Source organism: Strix uralensis, chromosome 1 (assembly GCF_047716275.1).
Source record: "Strix uralensis isolate ZFMK-TIS-50842 chromosome 1, bStrUra1, whole genome shotgun sequence".
Lineage (NCBI taxonomy): Eukaryota > Metazoa > Chordata > Aves > Strigiformes > Strigidae > Strix > Strix uralensis.
Window position 1 is genome coordinate 70,289,417 of NC_133972.1, and position 17,642 is coordinate 70,307,058.

At 38.4% G+C, this 17,642-nt stretch overlaps 1 protein-coding gene across 2 annotated transcripts in view; it reads left to right on the forward strand.

Moving 5' to 3' along the window:
* COL15A1 (collagen type XV alpha 1 chain) overlaps positions 1-17,642 on the forward strand; it is a 157,461-nt gene that overhangs the window by 117,971 nt on the left and 21,848 nt on the right. For both annotated transcript variants that reach the window (XM_074870184.1, XM_074870193.1), the window contains 10 exons: positions 371-436; positions 1,031-1,066; positions 2,621-2,683; positions 4,721-4,798; positions 4,918-4,953; positions 9,837-9,890; positions 9,971-10,030; positions 12,098-12,166; positions 12,543-12,584; positions 14,942-14,987. In XM_074870184.1, the coding sequence (XP_074726285.1) occupies positions 371-436; positions 1,031-1,066; positions 2,621-2,683; positions 4,721-4,798; positions 4,918-4,953; positions 9,837-9,890; positions 9,971-10,030; positions 12,098-12,166; positions 12,543-12,584; positions 14,942-14,987 (550 nt within the window). The remainder of the gene's footprint in view (positions 1-370; positions 437-1,030; positions 1,067-2,620; positions 2,684-4,720; positions 4,799-4,917; positions 4,954-9,836; positions 9,891-9,970; positions 10,031-12,097; positions 12,167-12,542; positions 12,585-14,941; positions 14,988-17,642) is intronic.

Below are 17,642 nucleotides of genomic sequence, written 5' to 3' on the forward strand. Positions count from 1 at the left end.
TTTAGAATGCCAGAAACATATTGGAGTATAAAACATTCATTTTGATCTTTATCTCGCTGAGGATAAATTACTTCAGGCTGCAACATTTGGTGTCATAGTTTTCAAATTAAAAATGAGAGACAGTTAATAAAAGTTTTGAAAGCATTCTGAGATCCTCACATAAGAAGTGTAAAACAAATGCTAGGTTTTGTTATTCCAGATGTATAACAAAAATTAGAAGTAGAAAGTCTTTTCTGTGGCCCTATTTGTGGTTTCCTCTCCATAGTTATAAAGGGATGCTTTAACTATCTGTACATTTCTAAAAATGTATGTGTGCCCTAGGTAAGCAATTTGGTGTTTGAAATAACCTGTTCCTTAACCACTTCTTTAGCTACTACTCAATGATACAGATGGAATTTTTAACTTTACTGGAATTAAAGGACTGCTTGGGCCTCCAGTGAGTATAAGCTGCTTTACCAAATCTTCATATTTGCTCTATCTTCAGTGTCTCCTTTTAAGTATCAGCTAGAGCTGAGTTTTCCGTGCTTTAGAATTGTGTTCCTTCTAACTTCAGCACTAAGCTCTGTGGAAATACTTCAGGGCAGAACTGAATTCTGTGTGAATTAATTGGTTTTACACATTTGTATGAAAGAAAGGAATTGGCTTAGCCCTGAATCTGAACTATATGATTAGAGTGACAGAAATGTGGAACTGGTACAAAAACAGGGACTAAGATTTACATAGTATTTCTTCCATTTTTTTCTGTTCTTGTTTTTCAAGTTATAAAATGTTAGGGTAAAGCATTTTGCTCGGTTCTGCTTGAGACTGCAACTAGGAATGCTAGACTCCTGTGTGTGAGTTTAGTCTCACAGCAATTATAGCTGTGGATGAAAAACTGGAAATTTCATGAGAGTACAACAGATGTGAAACTCTTAATCCAGTTTCAGATCAGTTAATATTCACAAATTATGCAATACATGGAAAATGCATACTCTGTTTTGCAAGTCTGTAATACGTGTTTGTAAAGGAGTGGGGTTTTTGCATTTTGCAGGGGCCAGATGGCAAGCCAGGTCTACCAGGATTTCCTGTAAGTATTATGTTCCTTGAATTAAGTAAATATTTTTCAATATAGTTTAATATTTTAAAAATTTATATTGTACAGAATTTACACAAAGTCTAAGAAATTTTCATATGGATGACTGTAGGTCTTTATGGAATCGACAACTATGGTAGAAATTAACTCTGCCAGAAATGAAGTATACTGTGATATGCACATCTTGTATTTCTGCTTATCTCAGAATCAATTCTGTAGTTTAAATATAAATGTAATTGACTCTGATGAAAAATTACTACTTAAGAAAAAGACCTATGCCAGGAGGAACAAATGGACCTCCAAAAGTTATCTTGATATGTATATGTAATTCTTTTGTCACCACTACAGAATACAGTAAAGCCCTACGAGGTGTACCCTTTTTGTTTTATCCTTTGGGAAACATTTATTATTTTTTATAACAACATACCAGTGCCACCATGAAAGCATTGCACAGCCATAGTATCAAAAGGTGCCTTATACTATGCTACCTACCTATTGTGCTCAGACTGCCACACCATCTAAACGTTATCTGGCTTGTGACTTTGTATAGTATTGTTTATACTACTATATTTATATTCTGTATAATGTGATAGAATTACTTTCCCTTGTTATGATTGTTTTACAGTTCAGATGCGTGCATATGGTCTCAGGATCCTTTGCCTATTGCCTGAGAATAACTAAGGAGAAAACTGGGAAAGCTGACAAATGATGTTGACAAAATGCTGGCAAATTGCCCAAAATTCTACAGAAGGTTGTTTACTAAGTCCTGGGTATTATGGACTGCATAGGAAGCCAAAGAAAGGGGATAAAACCTCCTTTAAAATACTTTTCATTTGAAAAAGAGCTGATGACATTTAGAAAGTGATATAATGAATTCTTAGTCTCTGTCATTTACAGACTTTCTACAGACATGAAAATACCATACTCATTCCTACCTCGGGTCTTTATCTCTTCACTAATACGGAAATCATGTAGACTTTAATTTAATTCTTGGTGGGTAAAAAAAATGCTTCAAATGCACTTATAGTGGAAGATTGTAAAAAAAAAAAATTACCTGAGTGGAATGCTTTCACCACAGAACAGATAGAGAAATTATCTCATTTTCAAATATAAGATCTCTATTTCAGATTAAAAAAAAATTTTAAGTACTGTTAAAAGTATAGCTTCAGAAATTCTGTTGAAAATCATTCAGTCTGGCTGAATGATCATGGAGGGAGAGAGAATAGTGAGAAACAGAGAATTTTAGGCTGAATTTCCACTCTTATTAATGTTTGCATATTTCTCTTTGTGAATCTGTATATCATCTACACTGTGATAAACAGCAGGGGGGGTTGTTTTGGGTTTTTTAACAGATTCTCACTATATGATATTTGGTTTAGGGAATACTTTGATTCAGACAACAGTTTAGTCTTGTAAGACTTCTTAGATTGCAACCACAGTGATTTGAGGTCATGTTTTCCAGTTATTTAAAATTGCATTTAGTAAAATGGGCTAGTTCCATATTCTTAGCAGATCTCACCATGGATTTATGTACTTGTTTTTGCTTAGGGCCCTCGGGGACCGAAGGGTGATACTGGTTTGCCTGGATCACAAGGACTTAAAGGACAACAGGTAAGAGAAAATGCATAAGGAAAAGCACATGCTGCAAAATGTGCTAGATGACAAATACTGACATTAAAAGTTTAAGGATTCTAATTTTACTAGGGATTGGGATGTTAATAAGTTCATTTACTTAGTGGAAATTTACTAAGTGGAAATTGAAAGAGTGCTAAACAAAATACCTTGATATAAAACTACTGAGAGCTAATGTTCCTGCCCCAGTGTTGAAATTTTGCAGTGAGTATGCACTTATCAGAATTAGTTTGCATAAAGATTAAACATGAGGTGACCTGTTCTTGCAAATTGATTGTCTGTGCTGACACCCTGGGATCCTAACCGCAAGGCCAAATGAAAAAAGATTAATCTTTTCCTCCTCCTTTGGCACAGTGAGCTTTGCCTACAGAATGAAGACTGAGTGTTCCATTCCCAAATAAAGTATAAGACTTGAGAAGCTCTTTCATGAGGATCCTTTCTCTTATCTGGGCAAAACAGTGTTTATTTTTTAGCACTGCTGAGAGGTGACTAAGGACTAACTCTGCTATTTTGTAGATATTGCAGCTGTTACTTTGTGTTTCTTCCCCTTCTCATCCACCTGCAGGAAGCAGGGGAGAGGAACATCTAAGTTATTACAATCTTGGGGATAACAAAAAGTAAAACAAAAACGCTTTCTGCTTATTCTTTGTAAGTAGCTGACCTCACTTTCTCACAAGTAATAGGAAGGCTTGGAAATGGTTAATTATGGTTTGAAATGGGATTGTAGATGAACAGCATCTTCATTGCTCAGAAGAAAACATCTCAGGCCGCAAACACCAGTCCTCTTTTGTCACAAGGATTACTGTTCTTCTAGAGTGCATAAAATTATCAAGCTTAACCTTAAAACCAATTGGGTGCGTTTTGGTTTGGGTTGTGGTTTTTTTTTGTTTGGGGCTGGGGTTTTTTTGGCTTCTGCTGTTCACATTGGAAGGAATGCAAAACTTTGAAGCCATTATATTTTGTACCCACCAATAACATAGTGATGTTTCTGAGGCTGTTTCTGAAGCATGAACAGCTACGTTATGCTTCAGGAGTGATGAAGTTGGGAACCACAATGAAGCTGCACAGACACCTAGGAGCATTTTTTTTAAGGATCATGAGATGCTTCTGTTGCAACCTCAGGTCCATAAAATCACAGAAGATAAAGTCAGTGAAACCAAGCCATAGGGAGACTCCAAAGTATCCTCAGGGAGACACCAAAGACTCCAAAGATTTAAGAACCTGCAAGAGGAACTGAGTTATAACATGTCCTGCTCAGTGGAAGTACACTATAACTTGGGCTGTCATTTTAATCAGCAATGCAATTGTTAGTTTCAAGCCGGATTTCTTCTTGGGAAAGCTATTGTACCAAGCTGCCTGAGCTAGGAGGAGGAAAGTTACAGCTGAAAGATCCAGAGTGGGAACCATGAGCTGGCACTGGGGAATGGTGATTCATGGTTGTGCTGCCATTATTCAATGGAATTACCCCTTGAACAAGTGGAATGCAGAGGGTCATAATTTAAATGCTAGGAACTGGCCTTCTTTAAAGGTAATGAGACTGCATCATGCCAGGCATATAGAGAGAACGATTCATGCTTTCCTGATAGTAAAATCAGGACATTTAGTGTTCTATCAAGATTTTACATTTCTAGCAGGATTTCCTGACCACTGTCTAAGCTGCTGGTACAAAAGAAGACACCAGTAACCTGTCTGCCTTTGACAGAGATCTCTTGTGAACACACCATATTTCACATAGTTACTCCATTGAGAGCATTTAAAAGCCTTTTTTAAAAAAATAAGTATTTATTTATCTCAGGGAAATTTACAAGAGCAGGATGTTTTTAGTGTACTTTACTATGTTTTAAGAAAGATCAGCCCTTATCTCCCCCAGAATCAAGCTTCACCCTACTGACATTGATATCACTTTGTTTGATATCACAGCATGGCTAATTTGTCATGCTTCAAACAACAGTAATGCTGCTTTGATTCATTGAGAACTGCTTTGTAAACACTATAAAATAACTTTGATAATTGCAGGGTGAAAAGGGAGAACCAGGAGCTATCATTACTGCTGATGGATCTTTAACTGAATTATTAGGAAGAAAAGGGGAGAAGGTGAGCTAATACTGTGTTGGGTTCCTCCAGAATGTTTGGTGGCCTTGTTACCAGCCACATCTGCTAGATACTGCAGGAGTTCTCCTTGTCATTACTCTATGTATGTCTGTCCTCAACAGGGTGAAGCTGGAGTGGTGGGACCAGTGGGACCAATGGTAAGATATTTTCAAAGATGAGTGGATTCTTTTATTATTATTATTTTGCTTTGGTTTTACAGATAATGGTAAATATAAAGGTACTTTCTGACAGCTTTTCATTTCTTCTGGGTAGGGATGATAATGCATATTCATGCTTCAGGATGATCAATGTCCTTCAGAAAAGAATGTGGTTGTTACATAAGCGGTGCTGTAAACTACTGACTTGATTCAGAATTTAAATTCTGGTAGCACAAATGTATCCATTACTATCTAAACAGACAGTGAAATATCATCAGCTCTAGAAACTTACATAACTTATGGCTCTGAGTGAACTGAGTTTGTTTAGCCCTGAAGATAAAAGGCTGAGAGGGGCTATAATTGCTCCCTGCCATTGCCTGAAAGGGAATTATCAAACAAAGGTCCTTCTCAGAGGTGCACAAGAAAAAGACAAGTGCTGCTGATCACAAGTTCCAGCAAGGGAACATAATATCTAATTATATATTTTTATTTATAATTATATATATTTTATATATAATATCATCATCATATTATTGTTATTATATTGTTATATAGTCATCTATAATAATATGTAGTTATTAAATATTATATATACTAATAAAATAATATATACTATATATAATAATAAATCTAATAATAAAATCTAATATCAATTAGATATAAAGAAAAAAATTCACAGTGAAAGTGGTTAAACCCAGAAATAGGTGCTCAGAGAGATGGTGAATTGTGGAACAAGGTGCTGAGCAACACGACCTAACTTGGAAGCTTGTCTTGCTTCAAGCAGGAGGTTGGACTAGATGATCTTTAAAGGTACCTTTGAACCTAAATTATTCTCTATTTCTATGATTTACATTAAAGAAACTGATTGCATCAGGCTCAATTTCTGTCAGTGCCAGTAATTTGCAACTGCCTTGGATTCTGAAGAAGCTGCAAATCACGCAGTAGAGTCAGACCATTTGCTGAAATCAGGAATTAGAGGCCTTCTTTCAGGCACTTGGCCTGATATTTTTGACTGGAGACAGAATGTTGTATGAAAGCACAAGAAATTAGTTACAAAATAAGAACAGTTGCCCACACTCAGTAGTGTTAGGGCAGGAATTAATTTCTTCCAGTCTAGTATTCTAAAGATGAAGGATATTCAGTGTTTCTTTGCTTCTGCTTTTGACTTAGTCTGGTCTCCGTCACACACCAAGGTGTGTAAGAGATTTTGCCATTAGTTTCTGCGGTCTTTAAAGGTGTTAAATGGGTGTGCTGAGCAACTGCTTTCTTAATTACTATGTATCAGAATACACATATCAGAGGGGACTATCCTAATTTACCAGAAGGGTAGTTCCTTTTCTCCTCCTCATATGACTGCAAGATGAGTCTATCCTTTTACTTCGACATGGAATCACAGAATAATTTGGAATGTAAGTGAACTTCAGAGATCACCTAGTCCACACCACTTCCCAAAGCAGGTCTCTTTATCTCAGGGACTTGTCCAGTCGAGTCTTCAACATCTCTTAGGATAGAGATTCCACAGCCTCTTTGGGCAGCACATTCCAGTATTTGACAGCCTTTGGGGTAAAAGAAGTTTTTCCTTATATTTATTCAGAATTTCTCATGTTCTAGCTTGTGTTCATTGCCTTTCATCCTATTGCTGTCCTTCAGGACATGTCCTTTTTCTCTCAGCCTTAAACTCTGTGTTTACATCTTCTTTTGTACTGCCACAAGATACTTCATACAGTTCAGCATGCAGACAAAGACATTCAGAGGAAGTTCTTTGCCAGCACTGGTGTGAATGCTGAAGGGGAATTTGGCACACAGAACCTGCCTCAAGACTTTGCTCGGCCAGTTCCTCTTCTTGGTGCAGAACTCTAGTTTGATCATTGCTGCTAATGTAGACGATTCATTTTGATGTTGTCCCATAGAAAAAATCCCTTTGTAATTCAGTGGGAGTCCTGAGCAGCAAAAAATACAGACTTCAGAGTACTGGGCCAGAGTCTTTGCAGCATAACTTACCAAAATTTTCATTATGATGGTTCTTTTCCACTTTGCACAAAGACTCTGACCCAAGAACAGCTTTGAGGTAGCTGGAGGCTCTGATCATTCCTCTGTACTGTTAGGGCACAATGAACTCACACACAAGTTTCCAGAAACTAAAAAAAAATTCCTTACTCATTGCTCCCCTCCTTTTCGAAACTTCAGCTGGAGAGAAGAGAGGATCACAGGAGCTTGGAGCACAAGGAGTTACAGAGAAGTAGTGGTTTGGCAGATGAGAGCTAGGGGTAGTCAGGAGGTTAGTACTGTTAATAGCAAAAGCAGAAGACAGACTGAATCCAACCTCCTGCTACAGGGGAAATGAGAATCTTTTACCTGCTCGAATATGCTGTTCATTGTCAGTGAAGCAGACCACTGCACACTGCTAATAGGAGCCCTTAGTAAGAACCACATTGTCAGTCTGCCCAAATTGACTCTCTGCTGTTATAAATGAAATTTTCTTTTCTGGTAAGCAGTCTCTTGTGCCTTCCTCACTTCCTTCTTTCACTTCTAGCTGTGACTGCTGGCTTCTGTCTCGGAGAGTCGCTAACATCTGTCAGGGGTGGGCTGGCAGTTTGATAGATGAAATACTAAAGGTGGCTCCAGGATGGTCAACTCTCACATTGCTGATGTTTATTTAAAGTCCCAGTTAAAGCGTGAGATCCAGACACTTCTCTTTATTTAAACTAATAAAAGAGTCTGTTTCTGATCATCTTCATTGCTCAGTAAAGCTCAGATTTGCATATTGTTTAAAGGCTCAAATGCCAGAAAGTGAAATAGAAAAATACCCCACAACATTTTGGATTTTTTTTTTTTCAAACCCCATTATTGCATGTGGTAGCATGGAAGGGTGGGTTGAATCATTTTGAAAGCTTGGGGGCACAATATTGAAGTTCACATCTGCCAGAGTCTACCAGCAATCTATTGCCTGCTTTTGACACAGGCATTAGCTTTGATCATATGAGCAGAAATTACTTTCAAACCAGAAATGAAATAGAAGTTTAATAAAGGTCCTACCATCTTCGAACAGTTTCAGCTGCCATTAGTGAGCTTTAAATTCTGATTACAAATGTGATGTTACGACTCCATACGTTCGCATTAACCATTTCTGAATTTCACCTCTAATCCTGTCTTGATTTTTAGCATGATAAAAATTACAACAATTAATCCATGAATTTCAGCTTGATGCTAAGATAAATCACCTCATCATCATCATCAAATAAATTTTCCATGAATGTACATCTCTTTTCAATGAAATGATGTTACATAAAAGCAAGCACAAACACTTGCCAGTTCCAAAACCAAAAAGTTTTGTTAATTGAAAATTCTATCAATATGACATTAGTTTAATTCATAAAATGGATTGGTAAGAGACTGGTATTTGAAGCCAGACGGTATTACCATGTGACTATTCTGCTGATCAGACGAGATGCAAAACTCTGAGTATGCAAATCATCCAAGTATAAACATCAGGCTATTTCTTGCAACCTTTCTAGCTCTTCACTTGCCTGTGCTCCCTCTATGCCTTGAACTGAGAGACAGCATCGCAACAGAACTGGGCTGTAAATAACGAGACCTGTTCTGCCACAGGCTTGCTTCCTTCTTAGTCTCCACTTTCCTTAATAATCAAGAGCAAGTGAGTGGCAAGATGAGGATTTCCTCTTGTTTTTTGATTGTTTGCTAGTTAACCTTTGAAGTAGCAGTCACAATGCCAACAAATGTTTGCTACTGTTAAAGTGGTGTGCTGAAATCATGGTAAGCAGTGCAACAGCCAATGTCTTTCTTCCATCAGCATAGGTCTGTGGTAACCACCATATTGCAGGTAGCAATAGAAATTCTCTTACAATAATCACACCGAAAGTACTGTGATTTCTCAGGATTAAACACGTCAGTTGTCATCTATAAGTGGTTTCTGCCTGAGATCTATAGACAGAGATTATTTAACCAATAATGCAAGAAGGGGCATCTCTTAGCATTTCACCAGACTGAAAAAAGGAAACAAAACCAGAAAGTTTGATACATATGTAAAGAGATTGTCTAGACCCTTGTGGTTTTGTTAAGTTTCAGGAAGCTGACAGCAGATGGAAGTTTGTGGTATTCTCAGGTTTACTGCTTCTCGCTGTTCACTTGCTGGCTGCCTAGAAGTTGCATGCTTGCAAATGCCCAATCATAGATCATCTGTAGTCCTGCACCACTTTTCCCAGGCAGCCTGCTTGCTCTTTCTTTTTGCAGTCACTTGCATCACTTTGTGAGGCCTGATGGATCAGTCGCTCTTGTATAAAGAAAGATCTGTTCTGTTTCAGCTATCGGCCCCATAAATCCACATACCCAGGCTGGCAAGAGGCATGTAGAAGCCTGGCACTACATGAATTCTCAGGCTGATCCACAAACATTTTCTCACAGGGCTTGATTCAAAAATAATTAGAAAAACAAAGCAAACAAAAAGGAGATGCACAAAGCATACATCACTAACTGCCTTTTTTCTACCTATTGATACATTTAATTCTCCTGATACATGGTGACTGAGTTTTGAACTGCACACCCAACAAGTGCCTGAGAATTCAGACTTCTTTTCAGGCAACCAGTCTTTTCCAATTGCACACCCGACAAACAGCTGAGAATTCAGACTTCATTTCAGGTAACCAGTCTTTTCCAAACCAGAGTTGACTGTTATATGCAGGCCTCAGCTTCTGAAAATCACTCAGCAGAGCAAATAAAGAGGATGTTCTGTGCATTATCTGCAGACAATCAGAGACTGATTTTTAACACAAATATAAAATTATGTCTCTTATTCTAAATAATTGAATATATGGCAAAGATATGTTCCGTATATTCTCCATAATCACATTTTCTTTTTTATCCAGGGACCAATAGGACCTACTGGACCTAAAGGAGAACTTGGTTTCCCAGGACGTCCAGTATGTATTATGCTCTCAAGTGGAATAAAGATAGACAAGCTTCCTTCTGACACATATTACACTATTTCTACTTATTTCAGGGCCGTCCAGGACTGAATGGACTGAGAGGTGTGAAAGGTGATCGAGGTGAAGCCTTTAATGTAAGTTCTTGCAATTAGTTGGAAAAAAATCCTGTTAAAATCTTAAGTCAAGTTTGATTTATATGAGTTCCTTTAAAATGATGACAGGACTAAAAATCTGAAATGATCTAGAAATAATTGTACATTTCTGATACTTTTCCTATCTGGTAACAATCATTGAAAAGTCAGCTTCTGGGTCCATCTGGACAGTTCTTGCAGATATACATTGTTGTATCAGTTCCCAGGTGTAAGTTATATGTGTGATTCACTGTTAGCATAGCTGGTTCAAATAGCAAATGATCTGGGATAACCAATTCTATTTATCAAAGACTTCCTGACTCAGGCCATCAGTATGACCCCTCATGGTGTGAAGATTCTCCCATAGGCTCTTAGCTATCTAGCACAGACACAAACAGCACTTATGCATATTATAGTGAAGTTGCATCTACCCTACTAACAAGGAGATACTTGCTAATACCTGGTACCTTCTTTAGTTGCCATGTACATGTATCCAGAATAGCAACCACTGCATAGTTAATTGCATATCCATGCCCACCTACAACCTGTAATTATGGAATGACAAGTGATGAACCAAGGTCCTGATGCTGCAAGTCTGTTCTTATGAAAAGTCTTCATAGGAGTGGTCTCAAGGCAAACATGAAGACTGGTCTACACAACAACAAACACTGTTGAGCATAAGCAGTAAGTTTCACAATAGCAGAGTGTGTGGTTGTTCTGATGTCATGGAGCAATCTGTGCTAGAAAAATTGGTATCCATACCACAGCAGCAGCTAATAATATTTCATCTGCATCAGAGATATGCTAAAAAAAAAGTCGTTAGCATAGAAATCACAAGGTAGGGGGATCAGCTAGACATTGGAAGAGGTGATCTAGTCAATATCACTGTATTTCAATAGTGCATTTTTTGTAAATGAATTCTGTTGTATGAGTCCCCTGGTTCTATTTTGTTTAAAAGAAAAAAAAATATACAGTACACAAGTATGTGTGCACGTAAATTATAGGGCACACAATTATGCAAAACACAAGTATGTTGTCTATCTGGACAATAAATATGAGTGAGATGATGATACTGCTTTATCCAGCTAACAGGGAGACTAAGAATTGGTAAATATCAAAGTATCTTCACAGAAAGAAAGACCAGGTACTAAACATTGCTTACACCTCTAGAGAAAGGCATAAATAGAAATTTAGTTGCTGGAAGTTGAAATCAGGCAAATTAGACAAATTCTAATTTGAAAAAAGTGACAGAAAAGATGACTAGCCATTGGCAGAAAATATTAAAGTAGTTTTTCCCTTCCTCCATATCTTCAAAGGTGTCAAGGTGCATTTTCTGGATTGTCTGCCCTAACCAAACAAAAAGCTATTAAAGCAAGTATAACTAGATGAAGTACATCAGACTGGGAGATTAAAGCAAACAAGCAAACAAAACAAGCTATATGTTCTAATAGTCTTTCCTGGATTACTCAAGGAAAATAAAATCTAATGGATTTCTAATTATTGATGAGATGACATGTGCCACCTCACAGAAGCTTGCATTGTTGTGGAGTGAAAGATGGACATGGCATGATGCCAAGTTTTTAAATGACACAGTAAAGAATTGGCATTTTTTTTTTTGTAAAGGGCAGTCATGCCTCCAGTCTAGCAGGGTTCCTTGAAGTGCTAACTAGCATGTAGTTATCTGACTGGTGCTTGAAAATATATGAATCTCAGCAGTCTTGAGAATCCCAGACCAGTCTTGGATACCTAATTTTCCTTGGATGAGAGATCCACTGCCTTTAATTTATTTTCAATTTTTAGTGCTTTGAGGTTTCTGGTTTGGGGTTTTTTTTTCCCACTGGAAACAATAATCTTAGACCATTTTGTTCTCCACAGAGTGCTTTAGGTTAAATATGAAAATTCACAGGTTGGTCCCTGTAACTGAATGCTCAGTCTCCCCTCAAGACATTTAACACAAAACTTCTTGGTTAAATGGGGTCCTCTGACCCCCTTCACCTTCTTTCTGTAGGCTCAGATGTATTGCATATGAAAAGATCTGTCTAACATCTTTCTTTCACTTTCTCTTACCAGGGCCTTCCTGGCTTGCCTGGACCCCCAGGGCCCCCTGGACCTCCAGGACGTATAGTTTATATCAAAGGAGTAAGTACAACTGGGGATCAGTTGCTGGTCCATTGCTGTAGCAGAAATGTGCTGCTCTACAAACAGTTTGCAGAAGGAAATATCAAAACTTATTTCAGGCAACACAGTTTACAGTGCGTGACCTTGCTTGTGTGCATAGGAAAAAAATCTCTTAATGGAGTAATTGACATGTGAGAGGTTTGCCCCACACAGAGTGGGACCTGCTGACAGACCTGTGAAAGCTCCCAGGCAGCAAACCGGGCTCTTGGCTCGGCAGGTGCTCGGTTTTGTTTCCAGTCATGTCTTGTGTCCCGTCACGTCTATTAGATCTATTTGGTGTGTTATATGTTGTATTAGACGTATTCATTAAAATAATTTCCCTTCTTGTTTTCAATAGACAGTTTTCCCAGTCCCTCCCAGACCTCATTGCAAAATGCCAGTGAGTCACACACAGAATCTGCTCTAAGCAAAATGCATGGCCATGGTAGTACATAACCAAAGTAGCTACATACATAACCACAGTAGCTTTGCAGCTTTTCTCCCCCTGCCTTCTGCTTTGCACCAGAGATGTGTTTTACCTAGTCTTCAAGATAACAGAGTATTAAGTCTTTAGATACCCAAAATTAACCATACATAAAATATATAACAGAACTAGAAACACTAGAACTTTTTGCTTAAAGCACTTTGATTACTTGGTTGTCCTAACACTTTTAATGCTTTTCAAAGCCTGTGTTTCCATAGTTTAGAGTTGCTTTGAGAAGCTGAACGTTTATACATACATGTACACCCATTTTTCAGATGTATATGTAAATACTGTCTCCATGTTGTTATGACTTTAGCTGTTTTCAATTTCCCTGTCCAAAATAAGACTTGTTATATATTTCATTGTGGCATGAATGATGCATCAGAAAAGAAAGATCATGTTCTTTATTTGGCTCTCAAATATAGCTTATTCACATATAAACATTTATGATCTCCACAATGGCAGCAGGTGAAGCTCTGCCTCTGCTTTCCAAAGGGCATGACAAAGTCCCCATCACATTCAAAGGACCTGCAATTTCACACATAGTATGGAAAGAAAGGAGATGGGCTTTATATTTTCAGAACACCCTGAGGCAATTTTTGTTTAATGAATCACAGAAATTACATCCTACAATGAATTGTGAACAGAGTTCACTCCTGGAAGTACTTTTACGCCATGGGTTAGGTAGTACTTAGAAAGGATTCTGTCCCTGAGAGCCAGAGTCCTCCCCTGAATAGTGTGGTGTGCAGTATGGCTGTTCTACTTTTCTGTTAGACAGTATAGCTCAAAATAGTATTGTGCCCCCTCCTCCAATTTCCATTCCAGTTCTTTTTCACTTATTTTAGAGAAGCAGCACTTGACTTACACTACACTAGATGCATTGATATTTATCATCACCCTACCCTTACTGATGAAGAAAGATGTATCCCAGCTTATAGATCTTTCTGTTAATTAACGGTTAATAGTCATTACTCTATGGTAATTTGACATTTCCACAGTTTTGGCCTATCACTTCCAGGCACCATCTTTTTACCTCTTTGAATTCCTCCCTTAAACCTTCCCATTCCCACTGTATAACATTCTTGTACATTAATCACGTATCTCCATAATCACGTATGGATTAATCAGCCTCACCTCTGAAACCTGACTAGAGAAGGCCCTGAGCAACATGATGTAGGCTAGCAATCTCCAGAGATGCCATCCAACCTCAACTCTCCTGTGATTCTCTGTGGAATGATTCAAACAATACAAGCCTATTTTAGCTGAATTTCAGATAACAATAAAAAGTCACTTTTCAAGAAGGTTACAGCCAGTGAATAGTAGCAGTAACTTTTATGTGCACAAGTAATAGAAACCTGTACTCATAAACACCTCTTTGTGCATCTGCGTATGCTAGATAGATTTGTCCTACATTTGTGAATAATCTCCTAAACCTATCCGAGTTTATAGATAAGAAGTCTGCTGTACATGCCTACATAAATGAATATCGATAAAGAACTACAGACTGAATCCCACAAGTTTTCCTCATGTGAACTGAACTTCTGAAGTTAATGGAGCTATCCATGTGAGTAAGACTTCTAAGAGCTAATACTACAGGATTAGCCAGATGCAACACCTTCAATTTTTTTTCATACGCTTGCTTAGATTCATATAGATAGTACTAGCTAATACTAAGATTTGTCCATTTCCAAGCACTGTGCCACATTTTAATTCCTGCACTGTCCCTATTTTGAAGACAGACAGTAGAGGTAAGTAGCATGCCCACTGTTATAGGTGTCTGGTGACAAAACAGGATAAACTAGAATAGCTTCTGCCTCCCAGTTGTGGTCTCAATGCATCTGGAGCATAGGCCAACATCAGGCAGAAGGCATAGCCGTGGTCTGATGAAAAACTTATAAACACAGTCTCTTATCTCACAGTCAAAAAACAAATCCTGCTTTCAAATGCAGTGATGTAAATTCAGAATTGTTCTTGGAGAATGAGTTTTCTGATGCTTCACTGGCATGACTGAGAGTAGGATTTGCTGATGCCTCCAAAATGCATGTTGTTACCCTCTTGCTGAAAGCATGTTGCATGTTAAAGAGAGCACAATCCTGAAAAAAACTTAATCGGCTAATACTCGGACCTTGTCAAACTGGAGATAATCCCAGAGTGTTGCTATAATATTTACTGTGATAGCATGCAAATTTTCCAGGCTTTTCAGTCACAGCAAGTGATGCATTTCCATTGGTTAATGTGTATGGATAATTTTTAATAGATTTCTTTGTCTGTAGGTGAGCACTCCTTACCCTGGAAATCAAGAAGCTCTTAGTGGCCACGGTGAGTAATTCTTTTCTTGTACCTTGGTTTAAATAAGCTTTATTTTTTTCTTAATTAAGCTCTTTTTGCTTTTTCTTGGTTATTGCATAGCTGGGTTTATGGCGGGGGGGGGGGGGGGGGAAGGAAGAATTAAAAAAAAATAGGTGGTCTTGCGTCTTTTCCAGGTGAAACTGTAGGATCCTATCTTGGTCCAGTCTCAATACTGGCCAATAGGCCAAAGAAAAAATGGACCTAGGTCTGCACTTTGAAGACTAAGATTTGTAGATTGAGCAGTGCAACACTGTTTCTGCAAGATCTAATCTTAGAAGTCCTGTCAGAGCAGAGATGTCACACATGGCTGTGCCAAATCTTTACTCTCTGCTCTGGCAATGTTGCTAGGATTCAAATTCTAAAGTCCACGTGATACTACATCCCACCAAACAACCAGGTGGTCTCATTCCTCCAACCACTCATTCCTCCAGTGGTTGGCTGATGGTGTCAGAAACACTTCCCTTCTCCAAGTGACTGATACCCAGAAAAAAAGAGCTTGTAGTCAGAGCTCTCATCCTTTTGCTTGAAAGAAAATTATCACAGGCAGGGTCAAGACATATTGGCCAGAGAATATTGTTGAGGGAAAGAATCAAGCTATTAGCAATTCCTTCTGTGAGGAGGTGGTGATTTTTCTAGTGAGACAGGAGAAATGTTTTTCATCCCCTCCTTCACTAGGAAGGTGAGGCCTGTTGAAAAGAAAGTAATTTCTGGAGTTCGGGAGTATCTAGGACAAAAACCTGTCGGGCAGACAAAGAAGGAAGTAAGACTAATGGGGAAGGAGAATGAGAAACTCCACACATGATGACCCTGGGGAAATTGTCACAGTGCTGCAGAAGTTTTGTTAATTTTCATTCCTTTTAACAGAAGGGGGTTTCAGGACAATAGAGGGTCAAATTTGTGGGGTACTATGATGCCCTGAGCTTTCTTTCAGCATCTTTACTGCCGAATGACTGACTCACCTCTTACAAGTGAAAGCTTAAGTCTTGTGCTTGGCAAACAGTCCACATTTCTTCAGGGCTATGTGCACAGAATTAAGTCCATAGAGCCTAGGCTGTCCAGTGTTGCTCCTAAATTCAAAGACTCCCAATTGCTTGTCTCCCCTGCATACAGAGACACCAAAATTTTCTCTGACCATATTTTTGTTTTTACAAAGAATCCATGATCTAACAGAATAAATGTCCACAGAGATCCTGAAGTTTTTGGTTCAAGGCATTTTTCTTAGCTCTAAGAGTTGACTTCAAGCTGATAAAGAACATTCTGCTCTTTTAGACTTTCAGCCTAGGTAAAAGCTTGAAAGTGAGGGGTTTTACTATGGCAATTTTGTTTAAAACTTGTTGGTTTTATTCAATTAATCATTATCATTTATTTTCTTTAAATGCACACTAATTCAAACCAAACAGTAAATCCTAAAGTCACTCCAGCATGAATCCCTTCTTCCTTTGGTTTAAGGAGGAAAAGTGACCATTTCTGTACAGTTTTCATCCCATTCTAAGATTATTGTAAAGGTCTGACTGTTCCATTCTTGAGCTAGTACTCCACCAGATAAGCACAAAGTGGTCACTGTGCACACCAGGCATTAAAATTAATGCAAGCCTCCATCTGTTGTTCAGTGTTTTTGTCCTTCCTCAAAAACATGCTCCAAGGATGGATTCAGTTACATGCAGAGGGAAACAAGTATCAATTCTGCGCAAAAAAAAATCATGAATGCTGATTGAAATAGTGTCACCTTGACCAAACTGTGTGGAAGTCCTTCAGTTTCAAAGGTAGCAGAAAGCTCTGTGACAGTTTTGCCCCTTTAGAGCTTCTTGGAGCTGGAAGAAGTTGGGAGATTAAAACAACATCCCAGAGCATCCACAGGGAGCAGCCATCAGTTTTCTTATGATCCACTAGTACACAATGCAGAAGGAGGTTTTCTCAAGATCATGGAGGAAATAAAGTCAGTGGTCTTCCTCCTTTTATTTATCTACTTATAATAACATTTATTTCTGCCTAACTGTTATACTTTCATAGTAATTTTGTGGGGAAAAAACCCAGTAGTGCAGCCTGTAATATACAGCCTGAACCTGTTTCCCAGTTCCCATGTTCCTGGGAATTAAATCACTGTTCACTCACTGTGCAAAGGAATCTGGAGAGTTTAGAGTTTAATCAGATAAGTCAGAGACTGCATGGCAAAAACAGTGCGTGCAAAACAAGTTGAATAATGCAGCAGTAGTATATATTATACCAGGTCCAAATGCTGGGGCTTGGGGTTGTTTCTGGAGGAAGAGATGTCTCTCTGGGGACCAGTTCTCTAGCGTGGTCCAGAAAGCAGGCAGTGGGCTGATATCAGCAACTGGAACAACTCCTGTCCCTCAGCAATGACTGAGACACTTGGAAAGACCAGGCCACCTTGATCAAATGAAGAAGGAAAGGAAGAGGAGGGAAAGAGTGCAAGGGATCAGGGTAAGGGGCAAGAGTGGACATAATAAGTGATAAAGAAAAATAACTTGAAGAAGAGCAAGTCAGAGCTTCCTTGTATAAGCTCTGTATGGGTGTCAATATTCTAAGAGGACCTAAAATATTGATGACTGGACTGGAAATCTGCCTGGAAAATAACTCTGAAGATGACACACTTGGATAGTTAGG